The sequence below is a fragment of the Notechis scutatus genome, chromosome 3 (assembly GCF_049901735.1).
Source record: "Notechis scutatus isolate UNSWTSFEM ecotype Mainland chromosome 3, rNotScu1.2, whole genome shotgun sequence".
Classification (NCBI taxonomy): domain Eukaryota; kingdom Metazoa; phylum Chordata; class Lepidosauria; order Squamata; family Elapidae; genus Notechis; species Notechis scutatus.
This window is the reverse complement of record NC_142011.1, coordinates 108,115,747-108,137,677: the sequence shown is the minus strand read 5'-3', so window position 1 is coordinate 108,137,677 and position 21,931 is coordinate 108,115,747. Positions and strand designations below refer to the sequence as shown.

The following is a 21,931-nucleotide window of genomic DNA, read 5'->3' as shown; positions in this document are numbered from 1 at the left end:
GGGCAATAGTTAGCCTTGTAGATAGCATTTTTTCTTCAGAGGCATCTAGACTATAGTTTTGCTAGAGTATAATATAGAGTACAGTATTTTTATTAAGCTTAGTCATCCAAGTACTGCTGCGAGTCAGCTAAAACAAGCTCATACAATTGTGAATCAAAAGCAGACAATAGTGGTGCAAAGGTGGATCCTAATTTGCATGGAATAAGCAGAGATCTAAAACTATATCCAGAGGGAGTATGTGTGAAGCAAGTACTGCTCTCCCAGGAAGCATTGGTGAAAAGACAAGTAAATATCAATTACAGCAAAACCAAATCATTCTACATATTCAAATAAATAAAGTGGGGATCCAGAAATGTGGCTATTTTCTTTCAGTCACCTATACTGCACAAAGTAATTAGTTGATTTGAAAGTCAAATGCTAGAGATGCTAAATGAATTCTTCATTCAAAAATCTTGTTGCCAAGTGTTCAAAATGTGTTGGTTTTTTTTGAAGCATGAGGTCTTCCCATTGTTAAGTTTCAGAGAGGGAGGTAGCTCATCTTGGCAATGAGTGCTTCCATTTTATGTATGAAGGGTTCTCCAAGGACCTATCATTGTCCGAGTGCACCTGAATAAACAACCCGTTTCTCAAGAACATTTAGACAAACCTGATGAGTATTATAAAAAGGCTTAACAATCTGAAGGATTAGCTCACTTTATAGCTGCCGAATCTAATATAGCTGGTCATTGGGATAGTTTCCACCTTACACTCCCTAATAAAATATCACCATACAAGAAATTAACGAGATATTGAGGTTGATAGATAAGATGGAGCCCGAATCTTTTGAGTTACTAACCAGGGGTGGTCTTGGAGTAGGACTGAGTTACAAGTCATCTTTAGTTCAATGCTTCTAAAAATAGAAACAAGCCCAAATGGGCTAAGCTCAGGTAAAAACCTGAAGCCAAGAGAATCATTTCAAAATAAGCTCTCCTGGATTTTGATACTGGTTGCCAACCTGCACCCAAATTGCTGTGTACCTCAACGCTCACTCAAGCTTTTACACAGCAAGGCACATTTTAAAGCAGTGGTTTTCCTGACACTGAAATTTTGGATTAACATCACTTTTGTTGAAAGGAAAAAAAAAATCGTTTCAACCCAAAATTCCAATGCCTTCCCAATCATGCCTGCCAATATTAAGTACAAGAACTAGATGCCTAATAACTCGCCCCCAATTACCTCTTGTTCCCCTACAGCAGGGCTGTCAAAACTCCTGGCCCATAGGCCGGATGAGTCACGCGCTGGCATGCCCACATCCAGTTTAGCGAAGGGGGAAAATGTCCTGATGTGTCACATGATGCCACTGTGATGTTTGACATCCCTCTTCCCCTAGAGTATTCATTGATAATCATTTCCAAGTTCTTTAATGTGATTGTTTCAAAGCATAGCATTGTCGGTGTTTGTGTAATTTACATAAGGAAATTATCGAACAAAATGAGCAGTCATGCATGTGAGCTGCTTTTAATAGTCTTTCCAGGTAGCATCTATTCAGCCTGAGCATGCCAAGGCATGTCCAAATTCCACAAATGCTATGAAATATCCCAAGTGCATCTTATAACACAAACGAAAATTAGTAAACTTAAATATATAAACAAAATTGCAAAATAGATTTATTTTAAATGGTATGTCATAGATTACATTAGTTTATTTTCATCATTAGTAACCAAAAATCTGTAAGATACACTCAAAAATGTTCAGGAAGTAAAATCTTTATTGTCCAGTGTTTATCTTTTTAATCTAATGACATTTAGATTCCAAAATATCTTCCAATGTATTTGAGAATAGTAATTTCTGGACAGGTTCTCAGATCTGGAAAGAGAAAAATGAAAAGGAATCAAGCCAATACATTCCCCATGTAGAGATACAAAACAATGTAAAATGTGAATGGGTCAGATCTTAGATCTTGCATCACTTATTCAGAAAGAGAGTTCAAGATTGGGGTAACATCATTTCACCATTCTCAAGAAAATAAGCATGTTAATGTAGAGTATACATACCTTGAAAGCCAAATGTCAGTTCATCAACTACCTAGGGAATCAGACAGACATTAATTTTCAACTTCTATTGTGCAAAATTGACTTTTCACGTGCATTATTTCTTTCATGTGTGGTTGAACTGTGGCCACTAACAAATTTATAATAGCTCCACAAAACTTCATTGTTTTGCTAAAAACAAGGAGCAACCCTGTTTGAAAAGCTAAACAAAGCCTCTACTGTTAATTAGAAATTCAGCAAGGTATGTTTATTTTCATCCAAATATCACATCATTTAAGTTCCTGTGAAACTGAAGTTGTTTCAATAGGCCAGCTTCCACCTCAAAGCATTGTAGATTCAGATTCAAAGTTTCAGAACACTTGAAAATTCAATTTTGCACTCACTATAGGCCAGGGGTGTCAAAGTCGCAACAACACGTGACATATTGCAACTTTACCCTCCTTTGCATGGGCATGGCCATCTGGCCTGTGGGCCTTGAGTTTGACACTCCTGCAATAGGGCACTCTGCAAATGTTCATTTAACACCAAAACTATTTTGCATGTCCCCAAAACTCCATTCTCTTAAAATTTATCACTTATGGCAGCAGAGATGAAATTGAATTCAGCTACCTTGAGCTACATCAGACAGGAACAAATTATGGCATTTGCTGTAAAACTTATAAATTCTCTGCCTCTTAAGTACTTTGTTTTTGCTAGACAGCTCAGTTCCTAATAATTTAAAATACATTTATGCATCATGTAAAGCCAGGATCACACGTGGTGATGCTTGGTGCTTTTTAAAAAGACTTTCAAACTGGAACATACAGATTTACTACAAGAACCAGCCAATTTTAATGCTGATTTTATATATTATAATGTAACACTACATAATAATTATGTAGTTCACATCATTTGTACTGTTTCAGTAAAATTGTATCATCACTGCTTTTCAGAGAGATTCCCATTGTCTTTTTCACAATTTCATCATTAACAGTACAAAGGAAACATGTTTATTTTAACATGAAACAAGATCAAAGAACACACACTGCTTCATTTGGAAATCTAATGCCCCCTTACAAACCTTTAAAATATGAGCTTACCATTATAATAGGAAGTCAAAACTATTCTATCCATCAGATGCCACTGTTTTTAAACTAATCTGAAATAAAAAAATATTGTAACCCATCAGTTTATGTAGTTGTACAAAACAGCTACTATTCCACTAGCAATTCATTTGATCTCAGGTTTTTAAATTATGGTACCTTGACATATCACTAAGTATCAGCAACATAAAGCCTCAGTGTTTTCAGTTCTCAGAAAACTTTCTGTCCACTACTCTTAAAACATCATTGGCTTTTCCAACAAAATCAATCTAATTTTGGTTGGTATGTTTTCTTTCAGAAGTCAGGGAACAAAACAGGCAGCAATAACACCTCCCCCCCCCCAACTGCATTTTGAAAACATCCTTTTTGCCCGTGTTGAGGTAATCTCTTTACAAGATTATCTTTGAAGAACTGAGCGGAGGTCCAGTTAATACCATCCACACAGACAGGACTATTTCTGGTGCAAGAATATTTCATATTTCAGTGAGGTTTTTGGGAAGAGGGGATTATGCAAAAATGAAAGCATCACATCTAGTGTTAGTCCATTTTCATTCCACCTTTAATATTTTTGTCATGAATCTGACATGGTGAAATTCATTGGGAAGATATTAGAGGTATAAAAGGAGCACTTAGCCTGCAAGTCATTCACCCATAATTTTATCAATTTTGAAGACTAAATAATTTATAAAAATAAATTACATTTATAAAAATAATATACTGACCTTGTTCAAGAGATCCCATAGAACAGTAAATGCCTAACAGTTTTGGGGAAATTAAAAAACATTTATTATAAAACTGCAAAAAAAGACAAAAACTATTTCCAGTTAATTTATTTCTAATTTTTGCTCCAGCATTTGGTAAGGAAGCCTACTGCTTGGTAGAAAATAACCAAATTTAAAACATACTGACTAGAACAGTACATTGCTATAACTGCAGAATTAACACAAAATAACCCATTTGCAATCTTATGTGCTTGAGGAAGATGAAGAAGGTACTTATACTTTTAAATATACATCAGTAAGTTCAAGTGACAACTTGGGAAAGCAATTATTTTCTCTGAATGCCTAATCATAGGACTGATCAATGTAACCTCAGTAAAAAGTGGAACGGATTGATGCTAATATCATGAATATTCATTTGGCAGAATCTAATCTCATCACTGGTTACAAGTTGATAAAAAGCTTTGAACAAACCATTAAATATGGAATAAATGAAAACTGAACTCTTACCTCAAACTATATTCCATCCTCAAAACCTAATTAATATAAAAAAAAAAGTCCACTTATATATGCAAACACAAAACTCTGGAAGTTTAGTATTACAAAAACAAAAATTGCAGTGTTTTTTCACCCACATTCCAATTTCAGACGTAGCTCCACAGCAATTCTATGGACCTAATGTCTCTAGACCTTCAATAAAACTTTCTGACTGGACTAGATAGCCAAACAATAACTAAAAAGAGTAAAGGATATTGTCATCCATCCCATTCAGTTAGTAAAAAAAGGAAGACCCCCTGGACCATTCTTTTGACCAAGAGTATACTTTCCTGAGGCAAAAGTTGTTACGGAAGTAGCAAAACAGAATCTGCTGAATTGGTGCACAAACAATACACGTCTCTTTTTTCCTTGGGACACCCCCCCCCCCAATCAGTCTTTGACCAATTGAAATTTCAGGTTGTTTGGATAACTGTGTGCACACCTGCTTCACCTCCATTCTTTTAGGGCTGGATTGGCACCTTCTTGGGCCGGCACTGCTTGACTTCCCAGACCCTCTTGTCCTCCCCGCATTCGATTCTCCTCCCTCCCCCACTGCAAAAATGTTAAGAAGCGGGATGCAAAGCGATGCTAACAGAATGGTGACTATAACAGATATGCTGTTGGAGGATTTCAGAGCTCTATGGAGAATAATCTTCTGAACTAGTTTTTAGGATATCTAGTCAAACAGGCATTTTTATTAATATAGCATTATTAAAGATTGTATTATTTTAAGGACATCCTGTTTGCAAAACACTATGCAATTTTTTACAGTAAGTCCACATGGTTAAGCTGATAGAAGTAGTTGCTTACCACTGTCAGTAGTTTTGCTCTTAAACTACTCATGTTACTCCAAGACCTAAAGAGAAAAGAAGGTTGATGATAGCCAAGAAAATGAATTTTTTAATCATGGAAGATCCAGGTAGGTGCCCAGTCAGGTAGAGCTAATCACAGACCTCCATCTTTAAAGTCAGTTTTTTTAGCTTCTCATCATGCAGGCTGACAGCATTAAATGCTTAAAAAATATCAAGTATGTTTTAATTAACACATAAGAACATTCTGCCACATGTATGTGAGAAATACTGTTCAAATTTTTCCCAGGAGACTTGGGAAATTCCTTATAGATTTCCAGCAATTTGCAATGTTCAATTTGCCACAGATAGGATCAGAATGGACAAATGGTTGTGTTACTTGTCAACTCATCACAATTTATGTTGGTATCCATCGTTTTTATGGTTACTAATAAAGATTATAAAAACAGCAATTAAAATTAAACCTACAGGTGTTTATGACTTTTAATAGAGCTAGTCCAAATGGCTTAGGCGGGATCTATCAAAGGAACAGTTTCTCTCCTTACAAACCTTCACATGGCAGATGCTCTTTGGAAGGCCTCTTTCAAAAAAGGTGGGAGATGACATCCTCAATTGCTTCAGGACAATGGGATGTTTGATTCTACTCAATGTTGTATAAAAATGCACTTTTTTGCCAGGCTTTTCTTAGATGACTTTTGTATTTATTTTATACTGAAATTTAATCTCTATATGTACCTTATACATATGTAATATATACTCTACATATATGTGTGTGTGTGTGTGCCTTATATAGAGGTACATATAGAGGTACCTCTATATGTACCTCTCGCTGACATACATATCTTGGTGCTTTGTTCCCCACCTTCATTAGCCACTTGCCCCCGAATTTGTGTATCTGGCAGGCAATCTGCTTAAATTCACAGGATACCCCCAACATGCTTGCCTGCCCCTCTTCAGTCTTCCCTAAGAGCCCTTTTAGAAGAAATGCTGGCTGCAACTGCCTGCTTTAGTTTTATGCAGTACAGTAGAATTCCTTCCTTACAGGCATACATAGAATTAACAGGATGGATTTTTGACATAAATTTAGAGAAAAACAGTTTCTCATCCTTGAACTAAAATGCCAAATATACCCAAGTCCTAAAAAAGAATATCCTTAAGGTTTTATAATATTGCTCAGGGAATCAACTTTCTGTATTTCAACTTACCTTTTTTTGAGGTTCTTCAGAAACACAGCTCAATCACATTAAGACCTATATAAAGAGAATTATTTTCTTAGCCACACATCTTTTTTTTTTTCACAAAGCATTTTTTCTTCCAAATCTTGGTCTTCTACTGTATCAGTGTATATTCAAATTATCCTCATATGTATCAGCGACCTGATTCAGCATCATATACAGTAGATCAATTTTGTCCTTTTCCCTCCCAATCCAATTTCTTTAAACATTAGCTATTGCAGATAAATCAAAGATGAAGGGACGTAATTAAAATGCTTGCATCAGCAAATTTCCTTTACATTTCTAAGCAACACAACTGAAGTGTTGTAACTGCAGAACAGCAAAACAAATTAGCAAATAAAATCTAATACAACTGTTAAGAGGCAGAAGATGCAATATGCATAAATCACAGCCAGTCACAGAAAACAATCAGAACCCAAGCATGAAAAAAAATCATTCAACTTAGAACCATGGTTCAATTTGTTTTTCCATTTGTTTGGCAAGTTGAATGAATTCCAACTCAACATGTAATAACCACAGAAACACCAGTAGAAAAAAAGGGAACAAGTGGCCCCCATCTTGATAGCATTGTAAATAAAGAACCACTATTAAGTAAGAACTCCTAATAAAGGACTGCGCAATTTAAGAAAACCCAAGAATCTTCCTGGTAACATTGAAACTGTTCATAAAGTACTGCCCAGTAATGCACAAAAAGCCTACAATAGATATATTTCCTTTACAACTTACATGTTTGATCATCTGAAGCTGATCCATATTAGAGAAGCCGAAGGCCAGCACATCAATGGGTAGAGAGTTCCCATACTTGCAAATACATAATCTGTAAGAGATGTTAAGTTCGGTTGCTAGGATATACAACAAGAACGTAACATTGTGGGAGGGACATATAATTTATTTTAAATTCAGATATAGGTAAGTGAATACAATGAAATGACAAAATTTTCATGTTTATCAGCAGAAATCTAAAAATGCCATTCAGCTACCAAGTTACTGTTGAGGTCAGAGGGGTTTTTAACAAACAATTACTTAAAGTAGGCCTGTCTGTATCAGGAACAATCCAAGAGCAGACTAGCTTTAAATAGAGGATGCATCAGATAGGAGCGAAAGACAAAGAGTTCATCACAGATTATCTGCTGAACTATGTTTTCATCACACACATCCTTCCTTGGACAAAATAACCTAACAGACTATTTAAATCTTATAACTTACCAATCCTTGTTCCATGATCACAGAATCATTTGTGAAACCCTGTAAAGAAAACAGCAAATGTTTTAATGTCTGTTTCAAATTACAAAAGGGACGAAAAGCCTTTTTAAGAGAGTAATAATGAATTTTATTACATTCACAGACCAGCAATAGACAAAATTATCGCTGTTTACAATGTCAAAAATCATTACTAATAAGTAATAACATCCATAATAAATACATGGTATGAAACAGTATGGCTCTTGTCCTTGGTTACATGATGGGAGAGCGGGTAAGTATGCGTGTGAATATAGATTCTCTATAAAAATTGTTAGAGATATCTACAAGAAATTGGTGCAGTAAATATCTTTAATTCTGAATCAGATTTTCCTTCTGGTCATTGTAGCTTGCACAGAATTTTGCTACTGCACGTTGGAATAGTCTACAAATTGTCTGCCCTCCCTGGTAATCTAATAAGGGGAGAATATGCATTAACCTAAAAACTCTGCATAACTCAGTGTAATAAAACATTTGTGATCTTCAACTTCTCCTTTACCACATATACACACTCATTTTGCTATTGGGGTCTTGTTATACTTGGCATAACAATGTCAGCCCCTGATGCCTTATTAGCCTTAAGGGATTTGATCAGCCAGGATACCTCTTCTGGTGTGCCAGGGGGCCAGTAAGGAGTTTGGTTCTAACTAATTTGGCTCTCACTGGATTCATAGTCGGGGGTTTCCCAGGCATTAATTGGTACCTGATTAGATGGAGGTTAAGGGGATTTTCTCAATTCTCTAGTGTAAATAAAGAATACCCAAGAATCTTCCTGGTAACATTGAAACTGTTCATAAAGTACTGCCGGGTAATGCACAAAAAGCCTACAATAGATTTTTTTTTTACAACTTACATGTTTGATCATCTGAAGCTGATCCATATTAGAGAAGCCGAAGGCCAGCACATCAATGGGTAGCGTTCCCATATTTGCAAACACAGAATCTGTAAGAGATGTTCAGTTCAGTTGAGATATACAATAAGAACATAACATTGTGGGAGGAACATATTTATTTTAAATTCCAATATAGTTAAGTGAATACAATGAAATGATAAAATTTTCATGTTTATCAGCAGAAATCTAAAAAATGTTAATCATTTTTACTGTTACTGTTGAGGTCAGAAGGGTTTTTAACAATTACTTAAATATCTGTATCAGGAACAATCCAAGAGCAGACCAGCTTTAAATAGAGGATGCATCAGATAGGAGCGAAAGACAAAGAGTTCATCACAGATTATCTGCTGAACTATGTTTTCATCACACACATCCTTCCTTGGACAAAATAACCTAACAGACTATTTAAATCTTACAACTTACCAATCCTTGTTCCATGATCACAGAATCATTTGTGAAACCCTGTAGAGAAAACAGCAAATGTTTTAATGTCTGTTTTAAATTACAAAAGATTCTTTTTAAGAGCATAGATTGTGCCTCAGTTTGAAACAAAGGTGGGTTAAGTGTTCTCATCATTATTTTCTCAAGAGTAGCAAATAAGTATCATCATTATGGCACAAAGGCACAACTAAAGGTACTATTTTTATTTACTTAGCGTTCTGTAAGTACAAGAACAGAAACTTACCTTTACAGACAGCATTGGCTTGAGATTGTGTATCTACAAAGGAAATAGGCATTTATCAGACAAGAGCTATTTTAAAAACAAAATAGACCTAATTTAGTGTTGGCAGTATTCTGACTAGGAATATTTAGAAATCCAGACTCCCTTTCGACCTGCAGCCTTAACACTGATTTTACTGCCAACAATAAGGACTCTTACTTCTTCTTTTAGGAGGGAAGGACTGTTTTATAAATCTTTCTCAGCTTAGCCTCCAACTTTCAAGCAAAAACAGCAAGTTCCTTTTACTTTCAGTTAAATTGGATGTATTAGAGGGATGGATGCTTCAAATATCACTGCGCTTTATTCCTTGCCACAGCTCGATTTTTTACTTGCACTATCAGTGCAAATTATATCAGGACAAAAATGAGTCCTCTCACCATCACTTCCAAAGGACAAAGATGAAATGATTCAAAATTTGCAGTTGTTTGAGTATCAAGTGTTTCACACTAATAAGCCTTTCAATAAACAGGAGCCTCAATGTGCAGTTATTGGGTGAGTCATAATGATTCAGATCAGATATATAAGTTGCTTTTGTTATAAATTATGAAATATGAAATTGGAATAGTTTTCCCTCATCTATTTTTTTTATCCATGCTTTCCCTCTGCCAACTGATCAACATTTGATGCTATTTAAGCAACCTGCCATACATTCTCTTTATTGCTGTAGCCATTTCTAAAGTGGACACCTGACACAAATCATTAGAATTAGATGAAGACAACCATTAGGGAAGATTCCATTTGAATAAAGCTTAATCTAACTGAAAAATAAAATTCTCCTCCCTACAATTTCTTAACTAATGTTTAAGAAAGGCTGGTATTATATTCAAAGTAGCTGGAGTTTTGATGCTTTCCCTTACTAAAAAAACCCTCAATGTTTTGGGGAACCAGAACATAAAATTTCAGGCGATTGAAAATGAGTAATCCTTGCCACACCTAAATTAAGGTCCTAATCCTGCTCAGAAATTGTTGGCATTCATCACAATCTCAGATGTCCCTACCAACGTAATTTATCATCATTTGCAGGTACAAAAAATGTTTCTTTCAGTATATTAATCCGAAAGACCCTCTCAAGTTTTTTTTGCAATGCCATTAAATCCAAATTTTGCAGTAAATAGCCGCCAATCGTTTAATCTTTTTTTAAAATATGAAAAGCTTTAAATAGTTTATCAGGGATCGCTCCCGGGCATCGCGCACTTCGGATCTATCCGAAGATCTACGCCAAGAGAAGTTGGAGCTCGCCATCTCAGTACATGAAGTTTCATCCTTTTTATGAGTTTTACTCTCTGGCCTAAGAAATCCAAACTTAACGCAAAAGTTTACACGCCGTTCTAATAAGGGGAGCTATTATTATTCCCGTGCGGGATTCATTTTCAACGTTTTAGAAGATCAGTTTTCTACCTTCTTCAGCCACGAGGCCTATCTGGAAAGGTTATTGCAGCGCCATCTATGCTCAACGGCCAGCAGAACAAAATATGGGGGGGGACGGAAAGCTATAATCCAACGCCATCCGTGCCTCCCCAAGGTCATCCACGATCAATATTACATTTTAAAGACCCAACTCCTCTATAGAAATTAGCAGTGCAACACTTATTGCGGGGGAGGGGGGGGGGAGAGAGAGAATACCCACAATACTTACACAGCACCACAGCCAAGGGCAGATTCCAAAAGAGAAAGCGCAGGCCGCAACCACCCGTTTTATAGACTCTGTGTCGCTCTAGGGGGGTCACGTGACGGGCACGCTTCTTTGCATAGCTCCTCCTCCTGGTATCACGCCCTAGGAAAAAAAAAGATTCCTATGCACGGCAGTCCCCCTCCGCCTCCCCCCTCCCCGCGCTTCAGCGCCACAAGGACCCAGGCAGCCCGCCAGGCGCAGGTTCCACCCTCTCCGTGGTGGGCTCATTCCTGTGGGTGTGGCTACCTGACGCGAAGATTGTTTCAGTGGGGCTGGGGGGAAAGCAAGTCAATCAAGAAAGGCGAAAGGGGGGATATGTGCTTCCGGGGCGTTTCTCTTCTGGGGGGTTCGCTTCCGGAAGGGTGTTCGGGCTCGTCCCACCCCCCCTTGGAGGTACGTAGGCGATGTATTTCGGTCCCCTCGGGAAAGGGAAGGAGCTCGGGAGAGTTGTCCTCTCTCTCTCTCTCTCTCTCTCCTTTTCTTCCCACCCTCGGGCGCCCTCGAGGACAGCCATTCTGGGGTGCCTCCCCAAAGGACGGTGTTGTGGATTCTGCATGCCCCCCGAATTTCTAGCCTCACTTCTCCCCTTCTGTATCTTAGCAACGGAGTTTGCTCCTCCTAAAAGATATTTCTCTGTACGAGGTTGCCAGTCCTCCTCTTCCTTGATCTTTTGCACCTTCTCCCCAAATCCGCCGAAATCTGTCAATTTGCAGCCACTGTACTTGCCTTTTGAGTCACCCATACATTCCTCCCTCAGTTTTGTTGTTTTAATTAGCTGTCTTCTTTAGGTACTTTTTGTTATAAGAGCAGAGTGTTTTTGTTTCGTTGCAATTTGCTCAGGTTTTTGGAGTATTTGGGTCTAAGAAAGGGCTACTGCGGAGAGAAGGATTTAGAAAGTTGGAAGGAGGATTAAATGCTGACTTGTAGTCTACTCTCGCCTGCATGCCTCTTTGGAAATACTCCAAAATGAATCCAGCAGTTTACTCTTTAAGTCTGCATGTACTGTTATTTCTGCAAAGAGTTGTTATAGATTATAGAACTTCACTAAAATTATGTGTGGTGTGGAGAAATCAGATTTCTTTTGAAAAAACTGGAAAAAAAGTTTTTATCTCTAATTGTTTGTAATGTTGGGAATTATTTTTTCCTGTTTAATTTAACAGAGTGCCAAACAAAGTTCCAGATTAGCAGTAGTGTTAGGACAAGCCATAATAATACTTCTGCATGTGGATAAAATAAATTAATACCTGCAATTAATTGCTTACAATAACTTAAATGGATTTATAAGAAGACTGCTCATAGAGAAACAACAATTTTAACAAATGTTGAAATAGTGTATATGCTGTTGAATAATGACTGTGAAGCATCAGCCTTATTGCCTTCATAGAAAATATTTGATCAGCCACAGTTGAAGCTGGACTGCATGGAATTCCGTTGTTTCACTTGGGCTTGTCTTATTGTTGGACATCTGAACATAGATCTGGTCTGGAATCAGGATATGGGAGCAGGTCTATATGAGGAAGAGGAAGATTTGATAAAAAAGATGTTAAATTTCATTTTTTTAAAATTTGAATTTTGAATTGTAATATATTTAAACTAGTTTCCCAAAATTAGAAAGCCACATAATTAATGTGGCTTCACTTATTTCATGATAAACTATTTTTTGAAAGTCTGTGGCTTCATAGATTATATACACAGAACAACATGGAAAAGCTATTCTGTACATTTTGAGAATCTTTGCTCAGAAGAATCTACACAACACCTACTGTATTCCTACAATGGATTCATGAGGTTTTTACGCATCTTGTTAATTTTCATTGTGTTTTTATAATTTGTGCATAAAGGTTTGCATATAATTATTTCTGATATCTATCTGCCTTTTAGATTGAAGTTTTTTGTTTTATACTTTATTATTAGTAATTCTAAATGTGTTCACTATTGTGTCCCTGCAATACCGTAGTAGACTAATGCAATAAAATACAGCTAATGGATGTTCCTTTTTGTAATACAATAGAAATAAAGAATTCTAAAGCATCTATCGGGCTCTGTTAATTCTGTGTAAGTCTAAAAGTCCATTTTCAAAGCTCATAAAACTAATCTCAAATTACAGAATACTTTACCATAATTTTTAACCTTACAGTAAGGAAACATAATTAAAAGTGAATACTGAGTGTCCTGTGTCACTCCAATAAGAGATTTGGATTTAGAAATGGATACCAATCCAAGATTAATGTTGCCATACATTAAATAAATAAACAAGGTTAATGGTTCCTCAATGTACCACAATCATCTTTTTTCTTTCATAAAAGATGGAAAAGAACTACTGAAAAAATAAACGCAGATGGAAAATACTACTAAATAATAATACACAAAATAAATAAAGTACAACATGCTGCTTTTTGTGTTGAAGTTGGCAAATAAGAGTTCTTACCTAACCCCTCAATTTTCAAGATTTATTCTTATATGGTGCTACATTCATAATGTTTTCTTAGCATAAGCTGTTTTCATATCCATACATCCTTGCAGTATTCTTAAAGAAACCTATTCTGATGTCTTCTGATATATTTTTTTCTGAATTAGTACAAATACCAAGAATCCATTACCTGGATAGAAACTAAAGAATTTATTTGCATATGGAAGATACAGTTTTTATTGATAATGTTACTATGTGAGTTTGAAAAATACTGAGTACATGCACACATGCAGTATACCATTTTTGCATCACCTTGACTATTATATACACTGACTACAGTGATTACTGCGAAGGAGATTTTTACTGTTCATCAATATAAAATAAACCTAGTTTTATTTTCAATGAATTTCTATTAATATCAATTCTATGTGTATTAGCAAGTGAAAGATATGTTGCCATGATTGGCCACAATGACATAATGAGAAATAGTAGTCTGCTATATCTCTGCTTAGATGCCTCAAAGCACTGCATAGGTTGAGAGGTCCCTTTATTAACATTATAAACCAAATTGTTTACATTTGCCCTAAACCTTTGATGGAATTTCTATCTTAATTTGAGTTTTTTATTATCAAGAGGAATGGCAGAAGTCAGGTCCTATGTATAAAGTGTTGAAAAAGACGAAACTGTTTTTGTTGAACATGTTATAAGATAGGCCAGAGGATTTGCATAATTTTATTGCTCTGCCCTTCAGAAGGCTATTAAAACATTTATTCATATCTTCCCACTAATTACTAAAAGACTAGATGAAAATCCTAGTGCAATTCATGAAATAAGTAACATCTTATATATAACATTACCTATCTCCTTTATTGGTAACATTGTTAATTAGCATAATTGCACTTGGAATGTTGAGCAATGTCAATATTGCTAAGAGAAACAGTTGAGAAAAAAGCATTTACTACTCAATTGTCAACATTGTGTTTTTTCTACATGACTGTTTAACAAGAAAATAGCATTTTATGTGTTTTATTCACACACATCTCATGCAAGTTGATATAAAACGTGTTTTTTTTTTTGAATGTCATGCATTACAAAACATGTAGAAATGGAGAAGCTCTTTCTAATTCAGCGGTGTATTTTTCCATCATTAGGGTCGCTCCACCTGCAACTGGAGCCGTCATGGAGAAAAGTGGAAACATACAGTTGGAGATTCCTGATTTCAGCAATTCGGTTTTGAGCCATCTTAACCAGCTTCGAATGCAGGGCCGGCTGTGTGACATTGTGGTTAATGTGCAAGGCCAAGCCTTTAGGGCGCACAAGGTAGTGCTGGCTGCTAGCTCACCTTATTTTCGAGATCATATGTCACTCAACGAAATGAGCACAGTCTCCATCTCTGTTATCAAGAATCCCACCGTGTTTGAGCAGCTCCTTTCTTTTTGCTACACTGGGAGAATATGCCTCCAGCTTGCTGATATAATAAGTTACCTGACAGCAGCTAGTTTTCTACAAATGCAACATATTATAGACAAATGTACACAAATCCTGGAGGGAATTCATTTCAAAATTAATGTGGCTGAAGTTGAAATGGAATTGAGCCAAACAAGAACAAAGCATCAAGAAAGGCCCCCAGAATCTCATCGAGCTTCCCCATCTCTAAATCGTTCTCTGAGTCCTCATCATAGCACTCCAAAAGGCAGCCGTATGGGCCAGGTTAGCACAGTTCTGGACATTCGGGAACTGAGTCCTCCTGAGGAGTCTACAAGTCCTCAAATAATTGAACAGAGTTCAGATGTGGAAAGTCGGGAACCCATACTGAGGATTAATAGGGCAGGCCAATGGTATGTAGAGACGGGAATGGCAGATCATTGTGGGCAAGGTGATGATGATGTTAAAGTCCTTGGAGCAGTGCGAATCAAAACAGAAAACTTGGAGGAGTGGCTGGGGACAGAGAATCAGCCATCTGGAGAAGATGGGAGCAGTGCTGAGGAGGTCACTGCCATGGTGATTGATACAACAGGACATGGATCAGTGGGCCAGGAAAGTTACAGTTTGGGCTCATCAGGAGCAAAAGTGGCCAGGCCGACCAGCACTGAAATGGACAGGTAAGACTGAATGTTATTGGTATTGCTTTTTACTACTAATACACCTCATGTTATGTCAAAGGTACTGTAAAAAATGTTAGAATACTTCAGGTTTAATTCCTGCAGTGTAAAACTCATAAACTAAAAATACTGAAGTGGAACAAAACACATTTAAAAAGCTGATTGGATGCAGTCTGCAGAGTAACTTCAGAAGGTGAAGAAGTGGTGAAGTGGACAAAGAGCCAATTAGGAGTATGATAGTGAGAGTTAAACTTCTAAAAAGAAAATGTATATAACTTTTTAAGCAAGACTTAATTTGCCTCTGGCCAAACTTTATTTAATCTGAATTAATCTGTTTTGTTTGGAGAATGTTATTTCTTAACTTTACCGATAATAGGTAATATTGAAGAATATTGTGTAGGAGGTGGCATCTGGTTTGAGTATCAGATATAATCTGCATTTGTTACATTTCTTATGCTAATTTTTTGTTTAACATTTTATGCAACAGCTTTTGGAGGTTAAGAGTGCATCAGCAGATTTGGTAGTCTGTAAAAACTCTAACAATTACCGTATTTGCCGGCGTATAAGACGACTGGGCGTATAAGACGACCCCCAACATTTCCACTCAAAATATAGAGTTTGTTATATACTCGCCGTATAAGACTACCCCTCTTCCACACACCTTCCACTTTTGCACTTTTTTTTTTTTTTGACGCACTTTTCTGCTTTGGACAATTTTGAAATGAGCTAATCCAATTTTGAACCAAGAATATGCAAATAGCTATGGAGTTTAGAAATGAGTTTTAAAAATATTTTTCATTGCTTACCATTAAGCGTAAAATATGTTGTAAATAAAATGAGAACACAGGAAACGTTCTCTTCTCAATACAGCTGATCTCTCTCTCTCTCTCTCTCTCTCTCTCTCACACACACACACACACACACCAAAAACCCGGACACTGAAAAGGCTGCCAAGGAACAGTATATTCAATGCCTTCTCTTTAATCAAGAAACAAGGAATTCCTTAGAATCTTTTTTTTTCCCAAAGTGGCCCTCTTTAAAAAAAAAAAAATGGAGGTAACACTTTCATTCAAAAAGTCTTCCAGTATCTGGAGTCGCTCAGACATATTGAAGTGAGGCAGGAGAGTAAGTGAAATTTGAAATGATCCAGCTACCGTTTTCTTCCCCTCCCGCCCGAAGGCCATTATCTCCACGTCAAAACGAACGAGGGGAGGCAAAGAAGCCAAACACGCTAAAAAGGATCTCTTTATTTTCCTACACAAGGTCACACCTACTTTTCCGCATTCAAAGGACAACCTCTCCTCACCACCACCACACACACACACACACCCCAATACCCGCAAACAATGTTCTGGGCATTAATCACCATTGCTACATTAACCTGGTAAATTTATACCCTGCCTCCCCCAGTGTTGCTTTGACGGCAGGATTTCACACAGCGGGCGCCGCTCGCTCTCTTCTCCGCTCTCCCACCATTTGCACATGTTGGAAGCACCGTAAAACCTGATAACCCACCCGGGGCTCCCCATCCTTAACCTACAGCCGCCCGCATGCAAAACCTGCGTGCAAAAAGAAAAAGAAAAGTACGCCGCACGTGAGGATCTTGAATCCTCTCCTCCCCACACCGCTAAGGAAGGAAGAGGGGGAAAGGTTGCGCAGCGCGTGGCGAGTGACACCCGCCACACACACACACACACACACACACACCGCTCCCCCAGCCTCCCTCCCGGCTGCAACTCAAGCTCGAAGTGGGAGTCGAGTCCTCCCGGCGTATAAGACGACCCCCCACTTGGAGGCATGTTTTTCAAGGCAAAAAGTCGTCTTATACGCCGGCAAATACGGTAAAATTTTCTTAGTACTTCAAATGCAGACAGTGTACAAATAATAAATCCCATGTTTCTGTTTTGACAAATTAGTCTCCAACTACTAATTTATTTCCTGACGATAAATTAAATTGCTTCATAAATCTTCAAGCTACCATTTATAGTTTTAGGGTTTTCTTAATTTATTTATGTTTGCTTTATGTTTTATCCAACCCCTGTTCTCCCTGTTATCAGTTATTGATGAAGCAGAATCACTAAATATTTACATACAAGTCATGCCCAGCCAGTCACATGACTACCAAACCACAGCCACAAATTAGACCACGCCCACAGAACCAGTTGTTAGGAAATTTGAATCCTACCCCTAGCTCTGTGTGTGTGTGTGTGTGTGTGTGTGTTGCCAACTTTTTGCACCTCAGGGACCACCACACTCATAATTTTAAATCCCGGGGACCACTAATATGAATTTTGACTGACGGTGGCTTGCTGATGTTGGTGAGAGAGAGAGAGAGAGAGAGAGACTCTCCCACCAACGTCAGCAAGCTACCGTCAGTCAAAATTCATATTAGTGGTCCCCGGGATTTAAAATTATGAGTTTGGTGGTCCCTGAGGTGCAAAAGTTTGGCAACCCCTGCTTCAGAGCATTTGTGTATTACACAAACAGGTTTTAATCTCATTTTCCATCTGCAGATTTAGCCCTTCGGGTAGTGTGGTTACTGTAAATGATCGGTACAGGTCAAAAAGTGAATCTCCATGGCGGATGGATGAACCTAAGCAGCCCAGTTCCCAGGTAGATATCTCTTGTTGAGCTCTGAAATCATGATGCTGATATTTTATAAGAATAGTTATAGAGGTGAAGCACTTGGTAGTTAGTGTGTTTGTTTATGTGTTATGGGGGGGTGGAGTGTGTGTGGGGGGGGTGAAGAGGGATAGAGCAAATATTAGGGTGCTGTGCTAAGAATGGGAAGATCCAGATTCTTACATATGGAAGCCCAATTGAGGGACTTGGTCAGTCATTTTCTCAGTCCTAGACAGGGAAGTAAAAAGTCACTATTTACTAATCTGTAGATTACTGCAATGTGTGCATAATTGACACAAACACACATAGACACACTGCTACTGTGTTATATGGTGGATTAGTGATGAATTAGACATGCTGTATTATTAATTATAAATGGGTATGAGTACTTCAGAAAATAGGTCAAATTAATTTTGGGAAGGAATCTGAAGAAACTGATTATTATATTATTATTCAGTGAACTAATAAGCAGACTTCTACTAATGTATCTGGAAGCAATAAACCTTTATGTTTCAGAAATTTATCTTGTTTCCTAACCCTGTCTGCTCAGGATACACACAGAAACACATTAAAAGCAAAACTGTAACATACATATTGCTTTTTAGAAATTTAACCTTAGTCATCCCACCGTCATAAGAAAACCCTCTGCATTTGGATACAGAAAATGTTTTTATTTCATCTTAGGGATTTGGATGATAAGCACAGGACAGTTTAGTGAAACATGGCAGTCCCACATTCTTATGAATCAAACTAAACATTTTTAATTTTGTCCAGCTGATGAATATGCAAGGCTCTTATAGACTTTAAAGTACTTCTCCCTCTGTGCTAAAAAAATTGCTGGGGTTGTTTAATTTGCTTAAGTGGAAGACTTCAAGGACAATCCTACACAAAGCATAGTCAAATTTTTTTAAAAATTGGTGTATGTATTTTTAAACTACATGTAGAATATTAAAAATTAAAATTTTCCATGGTACGTTGACATTCATGTCAATCAAACCATTTAGTTCTACAAGTATATCTTGTTTTTTGCAGTGATCACCGTATGATTCCAGGAAGTTTCAGGCAAGGCATAAACATAACAGTCTTTGTTGTTTTGTCTTAGTCTTTAATACTCTGAGAAATAATGCTTCTAAATCTGAATATTGCTGATCAACCATAAAGATGTCTAAGCCTTCTTGTTAATGTACATTGTCATATTTAGCCAACTTTTGTTTTCATAATGTTTCTGTTCTAGGTGGAGGAGTCAGCTATTGTTGGAGTAAGTGGCTATGTGGAATATCTCCGTGAACAGGAAGTATCTGAGAGGTGGTTTCGTTACAACCCACGTCTGACTTGCATCTACTGTGCCAAATCCTTCAACCAGAAGGGTAGTCTGGATCGGCACATGCGGCTTCATATGGGCATCACACCTTTTGTTTGCCGGATGTGTGGCAAAAAGTATACCCGCAAGGATCAGTTGGAATATCATATCCGGAAACATACAGGCAACAAGCCCTTTCACTGCCATGTCTGTGGGAAGAGCTTCCCCTTCCAGGCTATCCTCAACCAGCACTTTCGTAAGAATCACCCTGGCTGTATGCCACTGGAGGGATCGCACAGCATCTCTCCAGAGACCACGGTCACCTCCAGAGGGCAAGCTGAGGAAGAGTCTCCTCTTCGGGAAGAAGCTGGTCTGGCTGGGGAAACGGCACAGGGATCTGTATCAACTACTGGGCCAGATTGAGACCAGATGTCCAGGGGATCAGGGGATCTTCTGTAGGATAAGCAAATCCCACCGGGATGGTGAGCTCCTGTAGTTGGTTGTGCAATGTTGCCACTGGACGAAGACACTCCTGAGAGGTTGCCAAAACAGAAAAGATACAGTACTGTAACTAAAGTGCTTATGGTTTCCCTTATTTTTCTCCATCTCCTTGGAAAGGAGAAAACAAAAACTGGGTCAACTAACCTCTGATTCAGGGATTAACAACTTCGGAGGGGTGGGCTTTTTTTTTTTTTTTTTAGTATTCAGTAGCGAACAAGGAGAAATAGATTTTTCTCATTTCTTGGCAACACATCCTGTGGTCCTATGGGCTGCAGAAATCTAGCTATATGTATGCAGAGCATCAGCATCTGTATTGATAAAAATCATTATACCTCCATAAGATACACGGGATCAGGAATTGGTTTTTGTTGTTTTGTGCCCCTCTCTTATTTCCCAGGTAATTCTTTTTTGAGAACGATGGCTGTTGTACTATAACCAACCATACCTTAAGTGTATTTTATCTCATTTTCATTTCATGTATCTTTTTAAAAATTGACCCATTACCTAAGGGCTCTTCTTAGGGGGAGGGGGCTTGCCATTTCAACATGTGTGGCCTTGCCTGTTTGTTATAAGGCTAACAATTTTTTGAGCAGTATTTTAAAGATTACACAATATTTAAGTAATTAAGCTACTGAAAAAGAAGGCAGTAACTACAGTATGAGGTTCTGCCATTGTTTGAATGATATTTTCAGTTGTGAAATATGGGTAGTGCAGAACACGTTACAATTCTTGCTTATTACTATGTGTGCTGCAAAAACTGAAAAGTAGATTTCTAGTTATGATGAATTTTTAAAACAGTGGCTTTTTTCCAAAGGTCATCCTTTGCCTCCCATGCACTTGGTCTAACGAAACAGCAATATTTGTATATCAAAATAGATGGATCTCAGTGGGAGAAGAAATCCTGGTTTGTCTTCGTTTCCCTCTTTGATACTTTTATATGAAAAACATGCAAAAAAACATGCTCCTACAATTCAGTAGGGTAAAAGCTCCTATTTCCTGTAAGCAATGAAAACTTTTCCTTTACACCTCTATAATATTTCACATATGAAGTTGGAGAGATCTCTCTCTTTCTCTCTCTGCCAAATCCAACAAATACTCGTCTTATGTTTCTTAATGTTCTGTTTATAGCTAAAAGGATACATGTGCAGGAGAGCAAATATTTCAAATAAGTGTCTTACATTTGCAAAATAAGTTCTGTGTTGGTATTCAGTAGCAATGCTGTCGAATATAGGCGAAGAATTGGCATAATGCTAATATTATAGATTATATGGAGCTAAAATGGCTGGAGCAAAACTTATAGGAGAAAGCTTGAGATGTGGGGGAGCTACAAAATAGACAGAGAGAGGAATTATAATGTTAGGATAAAGGAAGAAACAGCTTCTTGGTGAACATGCTTAGATTTATATAGTATTAATATTTTGTCAATCTTGCCTTCTTACTCCACACATTTCTTCCTTCTAAAAATGAAACTCATTTGATTATGCTCGCAGGAAGAATGAAAATTGTTTGATGCTCTCCCCTTTCCTCCCTATGTGCGCATTCCTTTTATATGTTAACTGAGGATTTTGTTCCATTCCCCAATTCATGATGAAGCAAGCAGTGGTTTTTCTTTGTGATCACAAAGATACAGATTCAAAACTAATTGAAAAGATTAACTCATACTTGTTTAAGAGTTTGACAAAGCCACATGAACACTTTTCTTCTGGATGAAGTAGGGAGGATAATAGATGTGAATATATCTATCTATATGCTGCTTTAATCATAACTTTCAAATCTACCAAAAAGAGACAATTTACATTAAAAAGAATTGGAAAATATTTCTAGTTAGTTTATAACAAAGTTTTTAAGCATTTAAGAATAGAATTTTAAAAAATGTTACCAAACTTGTAAGGCATACATTTATTTATCTACAAGTATGATATAAATATATAAATATATATAAATATATAATTATTATGGGAATATTTCTTTGCTGAGTTGATGACAGTGTAGCATTTTTATATAAGAGTTTCCTCCAAAGCAGAATGCAGCAAAAATCCATACATATTAAGGGGGCAAAG

General features: G+C 37.2%; 2 protein-coding genes and 7 non-coding genes across 9 annotated transcripts; 1 reads left to right on the top strand and 8 right to left on the bottom strand.

Moving 5' to 3' along the window:
• Positions 1 to 1,620: 1,620 nt before the first annotated feature.
• On the bottom strand, positions 1,621 to 11,678 carry LOC113413134 (uncharacterized). Its single transcript, XM_087960033.1, has 14 exons — positions 11,576 to 11,678; positions 10,908 to 11,038; positions 9,229 to 9,261; positions 8,967 to 9,005; positions 8,505 to 8,593; positions 7,619 to 7,657; positions 7,139 to 7,229; positions 6,383 to 6,427; positions 5,179 to 5,224; positions 4,342 to 4,367; positions 3,835 to 3,867; positions 3,110 to 3,168; positions 2,034 to 2,064; positions 1,621 to 1,845 (listed from the first exon to the last, which is right to left on the bottom strand). Exons 1-5 carry the CDS (start codon positions 11,676 to 11,678, stop codon positions 8,513 to 8,515), a joined length of 387 nt encoding a protein of 128 aa, XP_087816159.1. The 3' UTR covers positions 1,621 to 1,845; positions 2,034 to 2,064; positions 3,110 to 3,168; positions 3,835 to 3,867; positions 4,342 to 4,367; positions 5,179 to 5,224; positions 6,383 to 6,427; positions 7,139 to 7,229; positions 7,619 to 7,657; positions 8,505 to 8,512.
• Positions 2,925 to 3,005, bottom strand: LOC113413213 (small nucleolar RNA SNORD79). Its single transcript, XR_003371033.1, has one exon. It is a non-coding gene; the product is annotated as a small nucleolar RNA SNORD79 (small nucleolar RNA).
• Positions 3,303 to 3,364, bottom strand: LOC113413211 (small nucleolar RNA SNORD75). The gene has a single exon (XR_003371031.1). It is a non-coding gene; the product is annotated as a small nucleolar RNA SNORD75 (small nucleolar RNA).
• Positions 4,200 to 4,277, bottom strand: LOC113413214 (small nucleolar RNA SNORD47). The gene has a single exon (XR_003371034.1). It is a non-coding gene; the product is annotated as a small nucleolar RNA SNORD47 (small nucleolar RNA).
• On the bottom strand, positions 5,298 to 5,364 carry LOC113413208 (small nucleolar RNA SNORD44). The gene has a single exon (XR_003371028.1). It is a non-coding gene; the product is annotated as a small nucleolar RNA SNORD44 (small nucleolar RNA).
• On the bottom strand, positions 7,492 to 7,571 carry LOC113413209 (small nucleolar RNA snR60/Z15/Z230/Z193/J17). The gene has a single exon (XR_003371029.1). It is a non-coding gene; the product is annotated as a small nucleolar RNA snR60/Z15/Z230/Z193/J17 (small nucleolar RNA).
• On the bottom strand, positions 8,840 to 8,919 carry LOC113413210 (small nucleolar RNA snR60/Z15/Z230/Z193/J17). Its single transcript, XR_003371030.1, has one exon. It is a non-coding gene; the product is annotated as a small nucleolar RNA snR60/Z15/Z230/Z193/J17 (small nucleolar RNA).
• On the bottom strand, positions 10,212 to 10,292 carry LOC113413215 (small nucleolar RNA SNORD74). The gene has a single exon (XR_003371035.1). It is a non-coding gene; the product is annotated as a small nucleolar RNA SNORD74 (small nucleolar RNA).
• ZBTB37 (zinc finger and BTB domain containing 37) lies at positions 11,083 to 20,215 on the top strand. Its single transcript, XM_026669178.2, has 4 exons — positions 11,083 to 11,329; positions 14,498 to 15,448; positions 17,962 to 18,061; positions 19,305 to 20,215. Exons 2-4 carry the CDS (start codon positions 14,526 to 14,528, stop codon positions 19,791 to 19,793), a joined length of 1,512 nt encoding a protein of 503 aa, XP_026524963.1. The 5' UTR covers positions 11,083 to 11,329; positions 14,498 to 14,525; the 3' UTR covers positions 19,794 to 20,215.
• The last annotated feature ends 1,716 nt before the right edge of the window (positions 20,216 to 21,931 follow it).

Bases quoted from the DNA above. Each gene is read 5' to 3' on its own strand.
- ZBTB37 (XM_026669178.2), top strand. From the start codon at position 14,526: ATGGAGAAAAGTGGAAACATACAGTTGGAGATTCCTGATTTCAGCAAT. The intron at 15,449-17,961 runs GTAAGACTGAAT...TTCCATCTGCAG, and splicing joins ACCAGCACTGAAATGGACAG to ATTTAGCCCTTCGGGTAGTG. The intron at 18,062-19,304 runs GTAGATATCTCT...TTTCTGTTCTAG, and splicing joins CTAAGCAGCCCAGTTCCCAG to GTGGAGGAGTCAGCTATTGT.
- LOC113413134 (XM_087960033.1), bottom strand. From the start codon at position 11,678: ATGGGTGACTCAAAAGGCAAGTACAGTGGCTGCAAATTGACAGATTTC. The intron at 11,039-11,575 runs GTACAGAGAAAT...TTTTTTTCCTAG, and splicing joins AGAGGAGGACTGGCAACCTC to GGCGTGATACCAGGAGGAGG. The intron at 9,006-9,228 runs GTAAGTTTCTGT...TTTTCTCTACAG, and splicing joins AGCCAATGCTGTCTGTAAAG to GGTTTCACAAATGATTCTGT.